Below are 15730 nucleotides of genomic sequence, written 5' to 3'. Positions count from 1 at the left end.
TCACGTTTCTACTCCTAGGGAAAACCTGAAACCTCGCGCTTTCGAACGGATTTTGCTAACGGGCTGCGATCTTCATTTTTCCTCCNCTACGGGGGTGAGGGGAGGGATGTATAATTGTTGCAGTTTTAACCTAAAGATCTTTTGTTTAAAATTCCGAAACAAATAAATGTTCTATTTTTTAATTGCAAATTCAATGACACAAATATTGAGTAAGAAATTGTAATTTTAGAAGGTTCTGAGTGCCTTTATTTATTAAATGCAACCCGGCTTAATAAGCCCCTAGACCCCCACCAGTTCCGAGGTTTTTGGCTATCAATCTAAAAAAAGTCTTTGTTGCACAATAAATTAATTTATATTTATTATAAATATATCGTTGTCTTCCACTCCGCTGTATACCAGACGTTTCACATGGTTTGTCCTTAAATAGCTTCTGACGATTAAGCATGTGCAGGCAAATCAAAGTTGAACTTGTTTGCTTATAGCTTTCTTATTCTGTTATCTAATTGATCAAGCCTCCTTGTACTTTCTTCAGTTTGGCAGGTCTACTTTTTTGACAACTAAACTTCTCTGCAAGCAAATTATCCGTTCTTTCTTTCGAAATTATTAATTTAACAATATTATTCTCACTCGATGAGGTTATGATTTGCGCTCCGTGTATTAAATAAGTGAAAATAAATAAGATGTCCACCAAGTAAACTGCTGGTTTTAATAGTATTGTAGATGCTGTTTAGATTTATGTTATTTTACAAAAGTTCACTTTTTGTGTACTATTGATTTTATTGAATCGTTACCTGTTCTCATATTTTAAAATGAAGTTATTGAAACCTAACTGGATCTCTCACGATGGTAATTGGGAATCTTCAGTTGCTTACAATTGTTCCGATAGTTTTTAATATTTTTTATTGTTGTCATTTGTACCTTCAATTAGATAGCCTGACATTTAGTATTATGGGAATTGCTTTGTTTACATTGCCTATCACGAATAATGTTGTCAGTATGCCGTCCCGGCTTTTTTTGTTCTGGTGGTTGTATCTGTAATATTAGCTCTTCTCTTATGCTCTATTTATAAAATCTTTTGCTTTATTTGTATTTTTGTTACTTATGATTTTTAAAAACAAACATTTGAGGTATGTTTATTAAATGGATCATTTCTTTACACTTTAGCTTGTTAGTTTTAATAATGGAATACATTATGTTATCAAAAAAATACAGAATGGAAATTCTCCGTAGATATAAATTTAATTTTCCTTGCAGAGGGATAGAAATGTCTTATACTTATAAAAAACGTTATTTTTATCTATATGCTCATCTATGATGATAACAATGGAAAACTGTTAGAAGATCAATATGTTTATATGCTGTACAGTGATTAGTTTTAAACTGAAAAAAAAGGAAAATTCGTTCAATAGTATATTTTTAAAGTGTATTTATGAAGTAGTTAATAATATATTTATAAAGTAATTATGAATTCAGCTTAACATAAATTATATTTTATGATTAAAAGATACACTTATCTTCTTTTCTTGCCATTAGGAATAAATTTTAAGTTTTTTAGAGCTGTGACGGTTTTAAAGTAATTTAAAGTAGAGTAGAGGGTTGACCTGTCATGTCAAAAACTTTTCTTTTAGTTAGCTCTTATAATAGCTGACAGTAATTAATTACACCTCTCCCAAATTTTTCCTTTTAAGCATGCTTTTAGTGTCTTGTACTAATTTAGAACCTTAAATGCATAGTGGTTGTATTTGTGGTTAATATCCATTGGTCTGTCCAGGCCGAACTTGCTACCGTTTAGCGGAACCTTCACAATTTCAACTTAAAGAAAAACGGTAGTTTACAAAATACTTTTTCTGAAAATTTTATTTTTGTATCTCATAAGAAACGATAAATCCATATTTTTACCGCATTTTTGTGTTGATTTTTTAATATAATTTTTAATTTTCACAAATTATGTCTAAATTTTCACAAAATAGATACCTATCAGAAAAACCTAGACAGACCCCTGATATCTTGTCCAGAGCCACCCATAAAAATTTTTTCAGAGGGGGGGATATAACAAGGGAAAATATTCATTAAAATAAGTTAAAATTTTATGAAAAAATTTTAAAGGTAGGTATCAGATATTTTCTCAGTAATTTAAATAAAATCTTACTTAACAAGCACAAATTTTGACAAGAAAAAAAAGTACATTTTCAACAGCTTTTAAATTTTATAACAAGAAAATCTTGCTATATTTATATATGTTATGTTAATTAAATCTATACATAAGCACAAAAGCAGAAACTGTGAGCATTAGTGTTTTTTAATTAACACATTATGTATATTTTTTATATCTTCTAATTAACAAAAAAATATTAATTATAGCATAGAATTGAAAAATACAACTTTTGCATCTTTTTTATGAGAATCAGAATAGATTCAATGGATGGTTAGCTGTATAAAGAAAAAAATTTAAAAAGTGATCTTTATATGATTAACTATATTGGTTAAAATTTGTTTGTAACAAAACTTTTGCTGGTAACTAATTTTTATTTATTTTGATATCTTAGCTTAAAAAGTTTGTTATCCTATATTGTAATTGTACTATTTGTAATAGGACTTGTGCTATGGGCCGTTCAATTTGTAAGTCTTTTTAATTTTATGTTAAATATAAAAAAACAAAAAAGCTCTGAAAATATAGCAACCACTACACTTTATTAATGTTATTTCTTTTAATCAATTAATGGCTCACTACCTCTTAGAATTTAAAAAAATACAGAAGAATCTTATAAATGATAAAATTACAACTTAATTTAAATACAATCTCAATCTTAAAACTTCCTAAAATATAAAGCTTGTTCACACAACAACATATTACAACATTAAGGGATTCACCGGAAGTTTTCAATATTCCTTTTTATGGCTCTAGTATAATTTTATTGTTTATATTTAGTTAATCATAATTATTTACTCTTGATTAAGACATTAAAAATGTGATTTATAATTATTTAAAATGAAAGAAAAATTAATAACTGTTATAGCCAACTAAGATTTTTTATCAAATTGATTTCCAGAGGATACAAATGATCCCCTTGTTTCATATCCCTTTGTGTTGACAATACATAAATAGTACTTTAATATGTGATATTTTTCAGGTCATCCAATTTTTTCTGTAGATATACATCCAGATGGGTCACGGTTTGCTACAGGTGGACAAGGTATTTTGTTTTGTTTAAATTATTTTAAATCTACTTGATTTGTGTAATGAAGTGAAAAATTTTAACTTGCATAAAAATATTAATGATATTTCAATTCAATAAATGTAAAGTTTTCAGTGTTATTTAAGAATAGAATTAAAAAATATTTTATTAATTTTAAAGAATCTTATATGAATGTTAATATACATGACCAACAGCCGAAAAGCAATAGGAAAACCGTGTGAATTTGCTACTAAAGGGGTGTGAATCGAATATCCGTGTAAAAAAGTTATTCAGATGTGTAATTCAAAGTACATCAGTGACTTAATAATGTCCAATTCAGGATTTTGGGGATTTCAAAAAACCATGTAATAATCTGTAGTTGTTGAGAAACTACAAGAATTTCTGATGACACCTGCGCAAATTCTAACAAACATGATAAAAAGTCGATTGGTGATAGCTTGCATCAGCTTTTCTAGATTCATGAATCATAATTTTGTACTAAATTAAATTTAAATATGTAAAAATTTATTCCTATAAATACAGAAAAGATGATCGATAAACCATGTGAATTTACTACAAAAGCAGCACAAATCGAACATTATGTGTGAAAGTGTCATTAATCAAATGTGCGATTCATAATTCACCTGCTGTAATAATAATCTATGTAAAAAAAAAAAAAAAGCTATGCAATCAGCAAAAAACCATGTGAAAGTTTGTAATTGTTACAATAACTATTTAGAAAATTAACAACAATTTAGATGATTTAACAATAACTATTTAGAAAATGAAAAACAATTTAGATTTATAACAAAATCTATGCAAAATTGAGCCCTTCATAAGGCGATAGTTTCAAGGTGCCATGCAAAACTTACGAGACAAAATAATAATTTCTTATTTCCCAAAAATAGAAAATTATTTCAAAAATTTTATCTCAGCAAAATAATAATAAAATTTGTTCTTATCCATTGCAATCCCTGTAAATATTGAGTGAAATTGTGTACATTTTGGAATTTTACTTCAAAATTTTTCAGGTGGCGCGGATTCAAAGTTTTGCCAAAGGTGCAATCCAGTTAATAAATTTTTGAGTAATAAAATAGACTATAGCACATTTTCCCAATTATTAGAACTCTGACAATAGCCTATGTTTTATAATTTTTCTAAAGGTACAAGGCTCTCTTGAATAAGCATAAACAATATCAGGATAATTAGAAAATATTCAAATTTTATCCGATTGCCCTGGTAAAATGCTTGATGCTAACTTGGCAATTAGCATCATGCCAGACTTTTTCAATTAGCATTTTACTATTTTATCAGTTTATAAATTTGTTCCGAATAAAATGCAGTTTCTAATTCTATTACACAACATTCATAGACAGCTGCCCACACCTCAGCTAATCATGAATCCTTTCATCACTTAGACAAGGCTTTCTCTGTATTTATAAATTATATTGTTTGCTCTAAATCACTTGATTTTTATTTAAAAAAGGAATCACCAGTATTTATCACCCTTTTTTTAAAAAAATAATCTTATATTTAAATCTAAAATAATTATTTTGGAATGTATTTAAATTCTTAAGGGTATGATTTTCATTAGTCAAATTTCATTGATATTGAAGGTGTAATGCAGAAATGTTATTAGAAAGGGATGTATGTAAATTAGTATTTAAAGTAGACTGTATGAAGTTTCTTCAAAGTAGAGTGATAGATGAAATAAATCAGAAACTAAATGTGGATAAAATTGATATGAAACTTTTAAGTTATAATTTTTCATTAGTAGCACACAAAATAATTTTCTGTTTAATAAGTATATTAAAATTAAGCCTGTTTAGTTTCACATTTATTTAAAAACTAGTATATTTAAAAGTGATTAAATATGTAGTTTACGTATAGACATAATGAAGGAAGCCTTGTTCCGCCATGAGTTATTTAGAGTAATTTTTTTTGGTGTTTCCTGATTTGAATTAACTTATTTTTTATCTGATATCTGACTGACTAATTAGGACTCCATATTCAAAAATTTATTTGGATGTTAAGCTTGAGTATAGACAACTAACATGTTCTCTAGAAAAAAATTATTATTTTTTTTTTTTTTAAATTCTATTTTGAAGAAACTGTTTACCATGTTTAATATTACATAATAATTACTTTCTTTTAGTTTTGTAATATTAAACACATTGCCTCTTTTAAACTTGCAAACTTACTCAGTGCAACATTTAAATTCCTGAGATATGTTACTTTGAGCTCTGAAGATGAAAATTAGAATTTTTCCATTGTGTTACTGATTGATACAAAAGTTTCTATTGAATTTATTATTTATTTTCATAATTTTTTTTCTAATTTTTTTTTTTCATTCATGCTAAAATTTCCACAGAAATAAGAAAATATGTTTTCATTATAATTTCTAAACTGTCTTTGAAAATTGTAGGTATGGACACTGGTCGAATTGTTATATGGAACATGTCTCCTGTGGTCGAAGAAGCAGATGAAAAAGATGAAAACGTTCCAAAGGTTTTGTGTCAAATGGATAATCATTTAGGTAATTATGATTTATATATACCAGTATAGTATAGCACAAAATTAACAATCTCCACTTGCCACAGAGTGGTGACTAACTGTAAAAAATGGGCAATAAAAATTTGTTAATTGCTAACTGATTGTATCTTTTTGCTAAATCATGTGCTACAATACACATGTTTTCAAATCCTCGCGTTATTTATTCAGGGAAACTGTAATCCTAGGCATGTTCAGACAAAATTTCCGAGGAACTCAATTATCAAAGGTTTATCAACTATTTCAGAATAACAAATAAATTTCTACTTCAAGAAAGTAGGAAATTTTTCTTCATTTTAGAAATAATTTGAATTAATTAGTCTTTTAATGGTTTGCAATTTTCAGTTCTTGAAAAAGTGGTGACTGTTAAAAATGCTGTTTTAATTGAATAGTATGTGTTTTTTAATTTTTTTTCTGTTTAAAATAGAAATGGTAAAATACATACATACTTTTATACTAAAATATTTTTGTTGAATTCAAAGTTTTTAAATTAAATCCTTTTATTGAAAATTGTGTCCTGTGGTCTGGTAGTGAAAAATATTTAGATTTTTGTGACAATGACAAGGTTCAAATGATATTGGTTCTAATGATATTATTGATTCTAATGATATTATTGATTCTAATGATGTTATTGATTCTAATGATATAATGGATGAGGTTCTAATAGTATAATTGAATTAATTACAATTTTCTTTTAATGGTTTACAATTTTCAGTTTTTGAAAAAGTGGTGACTGTTAAAAATGCTGTTATAACTGAATAGTATGTGTTTTTTAATTTTTTTTTCTGTTAAAAATAGAAATAGTAAAATTCATGCACACTTTTATACTAAAATGTTTTTGTTGAATTTAAAGTTTTTAAATTAAATCCTTTTATTGAAGCTTGTGTAAATTGTGTCCTGTGATCTGGTAGTGATAAATATTTAGATTCTTGTGACGATGACAAGGTTCAAATGATATTGGTTCTAATGATATTATTGATTCTAATGATGTTAGTGATTCTAATGATATAATGTATGAGGTTTTAATAGTATAATTGAATTAATTACAATCTTCTTTTAATGGTTTACAATTTTCAGTTTTTGAAAAAGTGGTGACTGCTAAAAATGCTGTTATAACTGAATAGTATGTGTTTTTAAAATTTTTTTTCTGCATAAAAGAGAAATAGTAAAATACTTGCACACTTTTATACTAAAATGTTTTTGTTGAATTTAACGTTTTTAAATTAAATCCTTTTATTGAAGCTTGTGTAAATTGTGTCCTGTGGTCTGGTAGTGAAAAATATTTAGATTCTTGTGACGATGACAAGGTTCAAATGATATTATTGGTTCTAATGATATTATTGGTTCAAATGATATTATTGATTCTAATGATGTTATTGATTCGAATGATATAATGGATGAGGTTCTAATAGTATAATTGAATTAATTACAATCTTCTTTTAATGGTTTACAATTTTCAGTTTTTGAAAAAGTGGTGACTGCTAAAAATGCTGTTATAACTGATTAGTATGTGTTTTTAAAATATTTTTTCTGCATAAAAGAGAAATAGTAAAATACTTGCACACTTTTATACTAAAATGTTTTTGTTGAATTTAACGTTTTTAAATTAAATCCTTTTATTGAAGCTTGTGTAAATTGTGTCCTGTGGTCTGGTAGTGAAAAATATTTAGATTCTTGTGACGATGACAAGGTTCAAATGATATTATTGGTTCTAATGATATTATTGGTTCAAATGATATTATTGATTCTAATGATGTTATTGATTCGAATGATATAATGGATGAGGTTCTAATTTTATAATTGAATTAATTACAATCTTCTTTTAATGGTTTACAATTTTCAGTTTTTGAAAAAGTGGTGACTGCTAAAAATGCTGTTATGACTGAATAGTATGTGTTTTTAAAAATTTTTTTCTGCATAAAAGAGAAATAGTAAAATACTTGCACACTTTTATACTAAAATGTTTTTGTTGAATTTAACGTTTTTAAATTAAATCCTTTTATTGAAGCTTGTGTAAATTGTGTCCTGGTAGTGAAAAATTGTTAGATTCCTGTGATGATGACAAGGTTCAAATGATATTGGTTCCATGATATTATTGATTCTAATGATATTATTGATTCTAATGATGTTATTGATTCTAATGATATAATGGATGAGGTTCTAATAGTATAATTGAATTAATTACAATTTTCTTTTTATGGTTTACAATTTTCAGTTTTTGAAATAGTGGTGACTGTTAAAAATGCTGTTATAACTGAATAGTAAGTGTTTTTTAATTTTTTTTTCTGTTTAAAGTTGAAATAGTAAAATACATGCACACTTTTATACCAAAATGTTTTTGTTGAATTTAAAGTTTTTAAATTAAATCCTTTTATTGAAGCTTGTGTAAATTGTGTCCTGTGGTCTGGTAGTGAAAAATATTTAGATTCTTGTGACGATGACAAGGTTCAAATGATATTATTGGTTCTAATGATATTATTGGTTCTAATGATATTATTGGTTCTAATGATATTATTGATTCTAATGATATAATGGATGAGATTCTGATGGTATAATTGAATTAATTAAAATTTTTTTTTAATGGTTTACAATTTTCCATTTTTGAAAAACTGGTGACTGTTAAAAATGCTGTTATAACTGAATAGTATGTGTTTTTAAATTTTTTTTTCTGCTTAAAATAGAAGTATTAAATTTACATTCACGCTTTGATACTAAAATATTTTTGTTGAAATTAAAGTTGTGAATCTTTTTATTTAAGCTTGTGTAAATTGTGTCCGGTGGTCTGGTAGTGGAAAATATTTAGCTTCTTGTGGCGATGACAAGGTTCTAATGATATGGCAAATCGGAAGGTAAGTTGATATTTATTTATTTTTATTGTATTTTGGTTTTTGAATTAAACTTATCAAAGTTTTCTTTTGCCTTGTTGGTCAGTGGTACGATTTTTGTTTTAATAGTTTCAAAACTATTATAACACCGACTGTTTTGCTATGAATTGTTCTACATGTGCTTTTTTTCTAAATAATTTGGCTCCAAATCGTTCTTAAAGTAGGTTAAACTTTTTAGAAAGCAGTAATTTTATGAGTTTGGATTATTGATAAATTTATGTGCAACATCGATAAATTTATCTGAATGAAATAAGAAACTTGACCTTTAATTATATGTGCAGCTTAATCAAAGTTATTGCTTGAAATAGCTCTAAAAATATCTTTTTCCAAAGTGTGGAATTTCTACTCTGTAATTTAAAGGATTGTGCTCTAAACAGTTTCTAAACTTCTACCACACCATTGATGTTTTTCTTAATATATTGTGTTAGCAAAATTTTTTTTCTTATCTAAAATACTAACCCAAAAAATAGGCTTCTTCCTGTTTGGAAGTAATCAACTATTCTCAATATGAAAAATGACATATTTTATTAAATGAGACTATAGAAAGTTTGTATTTGAATTATTAATTTTAAATATTACATCCAGGGTTCTTTCTAGGCAGGGCTTTTGCAGGGCGGGCCTCTCTGTTTGCCTTTTTGAATGAAAGATGAATTTCAATTTTGAGCTATCACTTTTTGAAGTGTTGTTTGATAATTTGATGATTCCTGAAATTATTATTTTGCAACCCTTTTCACACAGTTTTTTTGTTTCAAATTCTGATGTATTTAATGCTATGATGTATTTTTTACTATATGCTATTATTACTATATACTATAATTATATATAATATTATAATTAATTTTATGATAACATTCAAAGTTTGAATTTGAGTTTTCACTATTAAATGTGTTTGAAATATTAAATGTGTTTATGACGATTCTGTCACAATTTCTCATTGTTGACTGATATTTTTTTTTGGAAGTTATTGCTTGGGAAGTTACCTTTTATACTCCGTTTTTCAAATTCCGATATTTTTAATACAGTGTTATTATGTCATGCAAATTACGAATTTTTCTTAGCATTATGACATGTTCGATTTGTGACAATTCTATCACAGTTTTAATGGTGTTTATCATTTTACTATCACCATTTCACAAGGTTTTTCGAATTATGATATTTTTAATGCATTGTTCTTATGATGTGCAAATTTCAAGTTTGCATTATCATTTTTTTACATATTTAACTCGTTGCGATTCCATAGATAAGATGACTGAAATAATAGATAAGATAATAGAAAGCTAAGGAATGTAATTCATTTATAACTGACAGTTGTTAACTAACTGCCACTTGCTTAATTGTGAGATTATGAAATGATAATACATTATCTTGAATTCTGAAGATTTCACAATGTTTTTGTTCATAGTTTGAAAAGTTATAGTACATATAAAATTTTACTATTTAATGTTTCTTCCTTCTTTTTTTTTTGAAAAATAATTTTTAAAATTTCTTAAATGTGGAAAGGCTTATGTAAACAAAATATTTACTGTTTTATAATTAACTCTATTGTGGGAGACTGAAAAAGTTTTATTGTTTAAAAATGCCTTATTTAAAATAGAAATTGAATTTAAAATTTAAGAGTATTGTAAAAGTTGTATTAAATTTTTTAGCTCTTTCGGATTATCCTGTCGACCTGACAACCCTCTCGAAACTGCGCAAATGATTTGGCGCCATCATAATGAAAAGCAATTTCTGAAATAAACATTCTAAACACATCAAATTTACCAAATAATAATAATATTAAAAAATTGTAACTGTAAAAATATGTAATAAAGTGTAATGAAAAGAATCAAAACAAAGTAAAAACCTCTATTTTTTTTTAATAATTACACATTGAATTATTCTTAAATCTTAACTATATATAATATTATAAATCATTTCGCCAACCAAAATTCCTTGATAACTACAAAAGCGCAAACAACTGCTCTTCAGTGCTAGGCAAACCCCAAATTTGAATGATTTTGCAGCGAAGTAAAAAATATAGTATATTGCAATACGCTTAAGAAAACTAACTTACTCAAGGATTACAGAGTAAATATTATAAAACTTGCAGTTATTGGGGCAGAAGCTACCTATTAGCGATAATATCTGGTTTGATAATAATGGTCGACAGAATAATCCCAAATTACAAAAATAGTTGATGCGATAATCCCAAAGTACCCTTTTTTTAAAAATACAACTGGGGTTCAGGCTGATTCCTCTTGCCCTCTTACCAGAAAAATGAGGTATGTAGGATCATTTTCCTCTTATCTAATTGTAGGTGAGTGGTTGTTTTGGTGCAAAAAATTCTGAGACTTTTTCTAAGTCCAGGATAGTTTTTAAGGAACTAAAGAAAAAGGTTTTTATGCGTTCCCATTTAGGGAGATAGTAAAAATTACAACCTTTTAAGCGCAAAATATCCTGTGGGTTCCATTTACGGTATTTATAACCAGTGTTATTTATTTATTTATTTATTTTTTTTTTTGCATAAAGAATACAACTATATTTTGAGATTGACTATATTTACAATTATATTTTGATTAGTTCTATGTCATCCATTTTGTCAATTTTTTGTTGTTGCATTTCCCCCCTCTGTCTTAGACAAAGTAGGTTTCTTTTAAAATAATGTCTATTCCTATCATTGATCCAATTTTGTGATATTGTAATTTTAGTTACTTTTAGTTTTAATTTATTAAACTTTTAATGAAAATGAAGTAAACCACTTTTTGTATGCAATAGATATGGTCTTGGCTCTACAGCATTTGGAAGTAATGGGAAAATGGGAAACGTGGAACATTGGAGATGTGTTAGTACATTAAGGGGACACTCTGGAGGTATGTATTTTTTAAATGTTTTTATTTTATATTTTTACTAGAGAATATTTTTTTCCTTTTAGAATGCTTGTTATTTCAGTTAGTGTGTATTTCTATATCTTTTGTAATGATTTTTTTTATGAGGGCTATGTCTATTAAATAACTCTAAATAATAATTAGTCTTTTTAAATAAATAAAGGATTCAAATATTTTAAAATTTTAGTCCATTTACTTAAACAGAGCGCTATAATTAAATTTTTTTTTTTTTAAAGTATTTTTAATCATATGCAATTTTATGTTAAGAGAAATACTAAAGAATCAGCTGGTGATGTTTCAGGAAAACTTCAGACTTACTGTTTAATTCTATTTAATACTCTAATGCACAATTTTATCAGCATGTTTGGTTTTAGTTCTGTCTTGAATGACACACTTGAATTAAGTTCACAGTTCGAGTACCGTTCTCTCATGTCATCAAATTCTACTGTTTACTCAATTTGTCAGAAATAAAGCATTGTTACAAGTTTGCTACAGCACTCATATTTGTTTATTTGTAACATATTCAATTTAATTATTTTTGTTTGATATGTTGTAGGCTAATTAAAAAAAACTACGAACTTTGGACTTAATTGATTTAATGTTTATTATCCATTTTAGTAATAACATGCCAATCAAGAATATTTTATTAAAATATTGTTCGTCTTTATTTAGATGTCCTTGATTTATCTTGGTCTCCCAGAGATACTTGGCTGGCATCTTGTAGTGTTGATAATACTATAGTCATATGGAACACATTAAAATGGCAAGGTATTGTTTCTTATTTTTATTCTGTTAAAGGCACATTTGTTTCTTTTCGTTAATCAATAATGATTAACATAATATCTTTGCTCATGATGTTAATTGATTGAAATCCAAAATAATGCTCTATATTCTATTGATATTTACACTTTTGATATTAATCAACATAAATAAAATGTGTGGTAGTTGTTTCTTATTAGGTAATAGAATGTTAATACATTTTTATCTATTTAGGTGCTCCTGTTATTAATTATTAGTACGTATCTTTTATTAAGTTGTTTCAAAACTTAATTAAAACTTTGTGATAAGCCTTTGAAAAGGCTATTACAATAAGCTTTCATTAATCAGGGCTTATTGCAAACAGCCGGAAATTAATCAAGCTCATTGTTTAATGAATGATATGTTTCTAAGTAATCTAAACGTATGTGTAAAATGTTAAGTATGGTTTCTTGAATGAGCTTAAAAAATTGTCAGGCTGATTAGGTTGAATGTTGCTTTTCATATTAGCTTTTAAGTTTTCTTTATTTCAGAATAAAACAGGCATAATATTTTTGTTATTTAAACCAAAAAATTTTTGAAAAGAAATAATTACAGTGGCATCTTTATAGAAGCAGTTTTACAGAATGGAAATATGTTGTGGCATTTTAAATTATTATTTTTTTTTTGGTATTCAAATTATACTTATTTATTAGTTACATAGTATATCATGGTGCATAGTGTTTTTAGAAAGTGCTTAAAGGTGCTTATTTTCGATATTCGTTTTTTAAAAGCCCTTAAAGGTACTTTTTTTCTTTAGGTATTTTTAAATAGTGCTTAATTTTCCTTTTTCCAAAGTGAGATTTTTTTCTTTACCATGTTGATTTTCGTAACGTATTATGCAAAAGCGTTTCACATTGTTCTATTCAACGTTTTCACAATTCATTCAATAATCTATTTTGACCTAACTTCGGTCCATAGTGTATGAAAGCGCCAATCATTTTACATGTTTGATGAAATACTTGTAAGTGTGTCTACTGAGCTGGGTTCGGTGAGATTATTGTACTCTCATGTGCAACTGCTGCATTTTGAACGATATTCTCTTTTTCAGGCTTCATTTTCCACCCTCTGATATCAAACCTAAAGATCTCTTGATCATTTTATAATGATTTATATGATGAGAGCTCATAATATACTTCAAGTGAAGACCAAATTTTGTAGTTTTGCCACTCGGATGTCTGAACAAAGAAAATTGAAATCTTTATCTAAATAAAAGTTACTTGAAAATTGTATAAGCCTTACAAAGCAAAAGTACCGAACAGAAGTAACAGATTTTTATAAATTTTTTTATGCTTAGTAACTGAACTAAATTTTTTATTACTTGTATGAAAGTAATAAAAAAGTTTATGAAAATTTAATCATGAGACCAAGCCCAGTTAAAACCTTTTTTCAGTTCAAATTATAAAACAACAATCATTTCAATTTCTTAAGAAATTTATTCAATTTACTTTTCATTGTTGCCTTTCATTTATTCGAGAATGATATATTAAATGGCTTTATTTAAACTAGCTTGCAATTCTAAACTGTTTAAAAAAAATTGTTTTAATAACCATTATTTGCATTTGAAAAAGTGAATTGGAAGAAACCTGTTTCCTTCTTGATAGCCATGGAAAGAAACTTATATTTTTCATTTTTGTAGAAATCATTGCTGTTCTCAAAGGTCACAGTGGTCTCGTTAAAGGCGTTTCTTGGGATCCTGTTGGAAAGTATATTGCATCTCAGGTAAGTATTTTGTGTATTCAAGTCATATTTTGTATGAGATAAGGTACTAAATTATTTTTTCATTGCAGTCTGATGACAAAACATTGAGGGTGTGGCGTACACACGATTGGCAGCAAGAAGCTGTCATTACTGAACCATTCCTTGAAGTAAGAATTCTTATCTGCTTTCTAATCCTTTATCTGATTGTGTAGAACATGTACAGTGGGCCAAAGGGGAAAAAAAAGGATCACCCTTAATAACTTTTGACCTAATGATCAGAACATCACATTCTGGGACTAAATTTTGATGGCTCGAGGTGGTGACCTCAAATACTCTAATTAATAAGTGTAGACAATATTTTAAGCTACATAATCAGGCGTTAAAATGTACTTTCTCAGAATAAACATGTCATTTTTTTGACGGATTCAAATTTCTGACCCACAAAATATAGGGGTAGCGGCAATCTGGGAATCAAAGGGCAAGCAGAATGGCTGCCCTTCTAAAAACACTTAGGGATGTTTATTCAGAGAAGGTACATTTTGTGTCTGATTTCGTAACTTAAAATATTGTCTGTAAATAGTATTGTAAATAAGTTAGTGTATTTTAAAGTGTAGTGTAAGTAGTTAAGCATATTTAAGGTCATACTCTCGAATCATTAAGAATGAGCCCTAAAATGTGAAAATCTGATCATTGGATCAAAAGTTATTCAGGGTGGACTTTTTTTTTTGTTACAGTGTGCATCTTTAAGTTTTTTAAAAACCCTTTGTTTTTAATGTTTTGTTTAAAAAAAAAAGGCTATTTAAAATTTTTGTAAGAGTAAGAGGTTTAAATCTTTTGACACTTTGAATTAATAATTCTACATTTTGAAATTTTCATGTTATAATAATGATTTTTTCCCCATTAAGCATTTTTAAATTAACTTAAAAGACTGTTATAAAATTTTATAGTTTTTTCAGCAAATTTTCGTTTGTAAGGCAGGAATTGCAGATAGTCTTTCTAATCTGCAGAATCTTTCTTTCTGTATGCATCTTTCTTTCTTTCTTTCTTTTTTTTTTTGAAGTAATGTATCTAGTTTAATTTCTTCATTTATTCACCTTTAATGCTAAAAAAAAAAAAAGGCTCCTCCACTCCTTGGCTCCTTGGAATATTTTCAGATCATTCTATATATCAATTGTTATGGAATGAAACCCCTCTATCCTCACAATATTTGCATTTGTTCTTCTTTTTTGTAAACAAAATAGCATATTTTATCAAAATTGTGTTCATACGTTCTCTGTATTGTAATTTTATTAACTTTTTTTTGTAAAAAAAGGTTAATAGATAATGTAAACAGACCAGTGAAATAGTGTAAGGACTACTTACTGTTGGTCTAAGATAGGTACTCTGCCAGACATTCGTCTGGAGCTGTGGCGGTGACTATGGTAACGAGGTATGATTATTTTGAGTAGGGGTGTGGGGTCCCTCTTAAGGACTGGTTTCGGCTAGAGAAAAGGAGACCTCTTCATCGAAGCTACCCTCCCTAAAATGCTCTCTTGTTTCCATAGCACCAGACTGCCGCATACTTAGTGGCGATCAGAGTACTTATCTTAGACAAACAGTATATCTTTTAGTTTCTAGTCCTGTGGACTAGTGATTTATGCATAATTCATTTTATTAACCTTTTTTTTGTAAAAAAAGTTTTATAGATAACAAAAACAGACCAATGAAATAGTATAAGGACTGGTTATATCTTTGTTTCTAGTCCTGTTGACTAGTTACT

At 27.2% G+C, this 15730-nt stretch overlaps 1 protein-coding gene across 1 annotated transcript in view; it reads left to right on the top strand.

Moving 5' to 3' along the window:
* Positions 1-519: 519 nt before the first annotated feature.
* LOC107450423 (histone cell cycle regulator-like protein) overlaps positions 520-15730 on the top strand; it is a 47973-nt gene continuing 32762 nt past the window's right edge. The window contains exons 1-8 of the mRNA XM_043051599.2: positions 520-846; positions 3132-3194; positions 5602-5712; positions 8485-8575; positions 11366-11460; positions 12148-12243; positions 13910-13992; positions 14061-14138. Of these exons, the coding sequence (XP_042907533.1) occupies positions 810-846; positions 3132-3194; positions 5602-5712; positions 8485-8575; positions 11366-11460; positions 12148-12243; positions 13910-13992; positions 14061-14138 (654 nt within the window). The 5' untranslated portion in view covers positions 520-809. The remainder of the gene's footprint in view (positions 847-3131; positions 3195-5601; positions 5713-8484; positions 8576-11365; positions 11461-12147; positions 12244-13909; positions 13993-14060; positions 14139-15730) is intronic.

This window comes from Parasteatoda tepidariorum, chromosome 2, assembly GCF_043381705.1.
Source record: "Parasteatoda tepidariorum isolate YZ-2023 chromosome 2, CAS_Ptep_4.0, whole genome shotgun sequence".
In the NCBI taxonomy this organism is placed as follows: Eukaryota; Metazoa; Arthropoda; class Arachnida; order Araneae; family Theridiidae; genus Parasteatoda; species Parasteatoda tepidariorum.
Note: the sequence above shows the minus strand (reverse complement) of the source record. Positions and strands in the feature narration are given on the sequence as shown.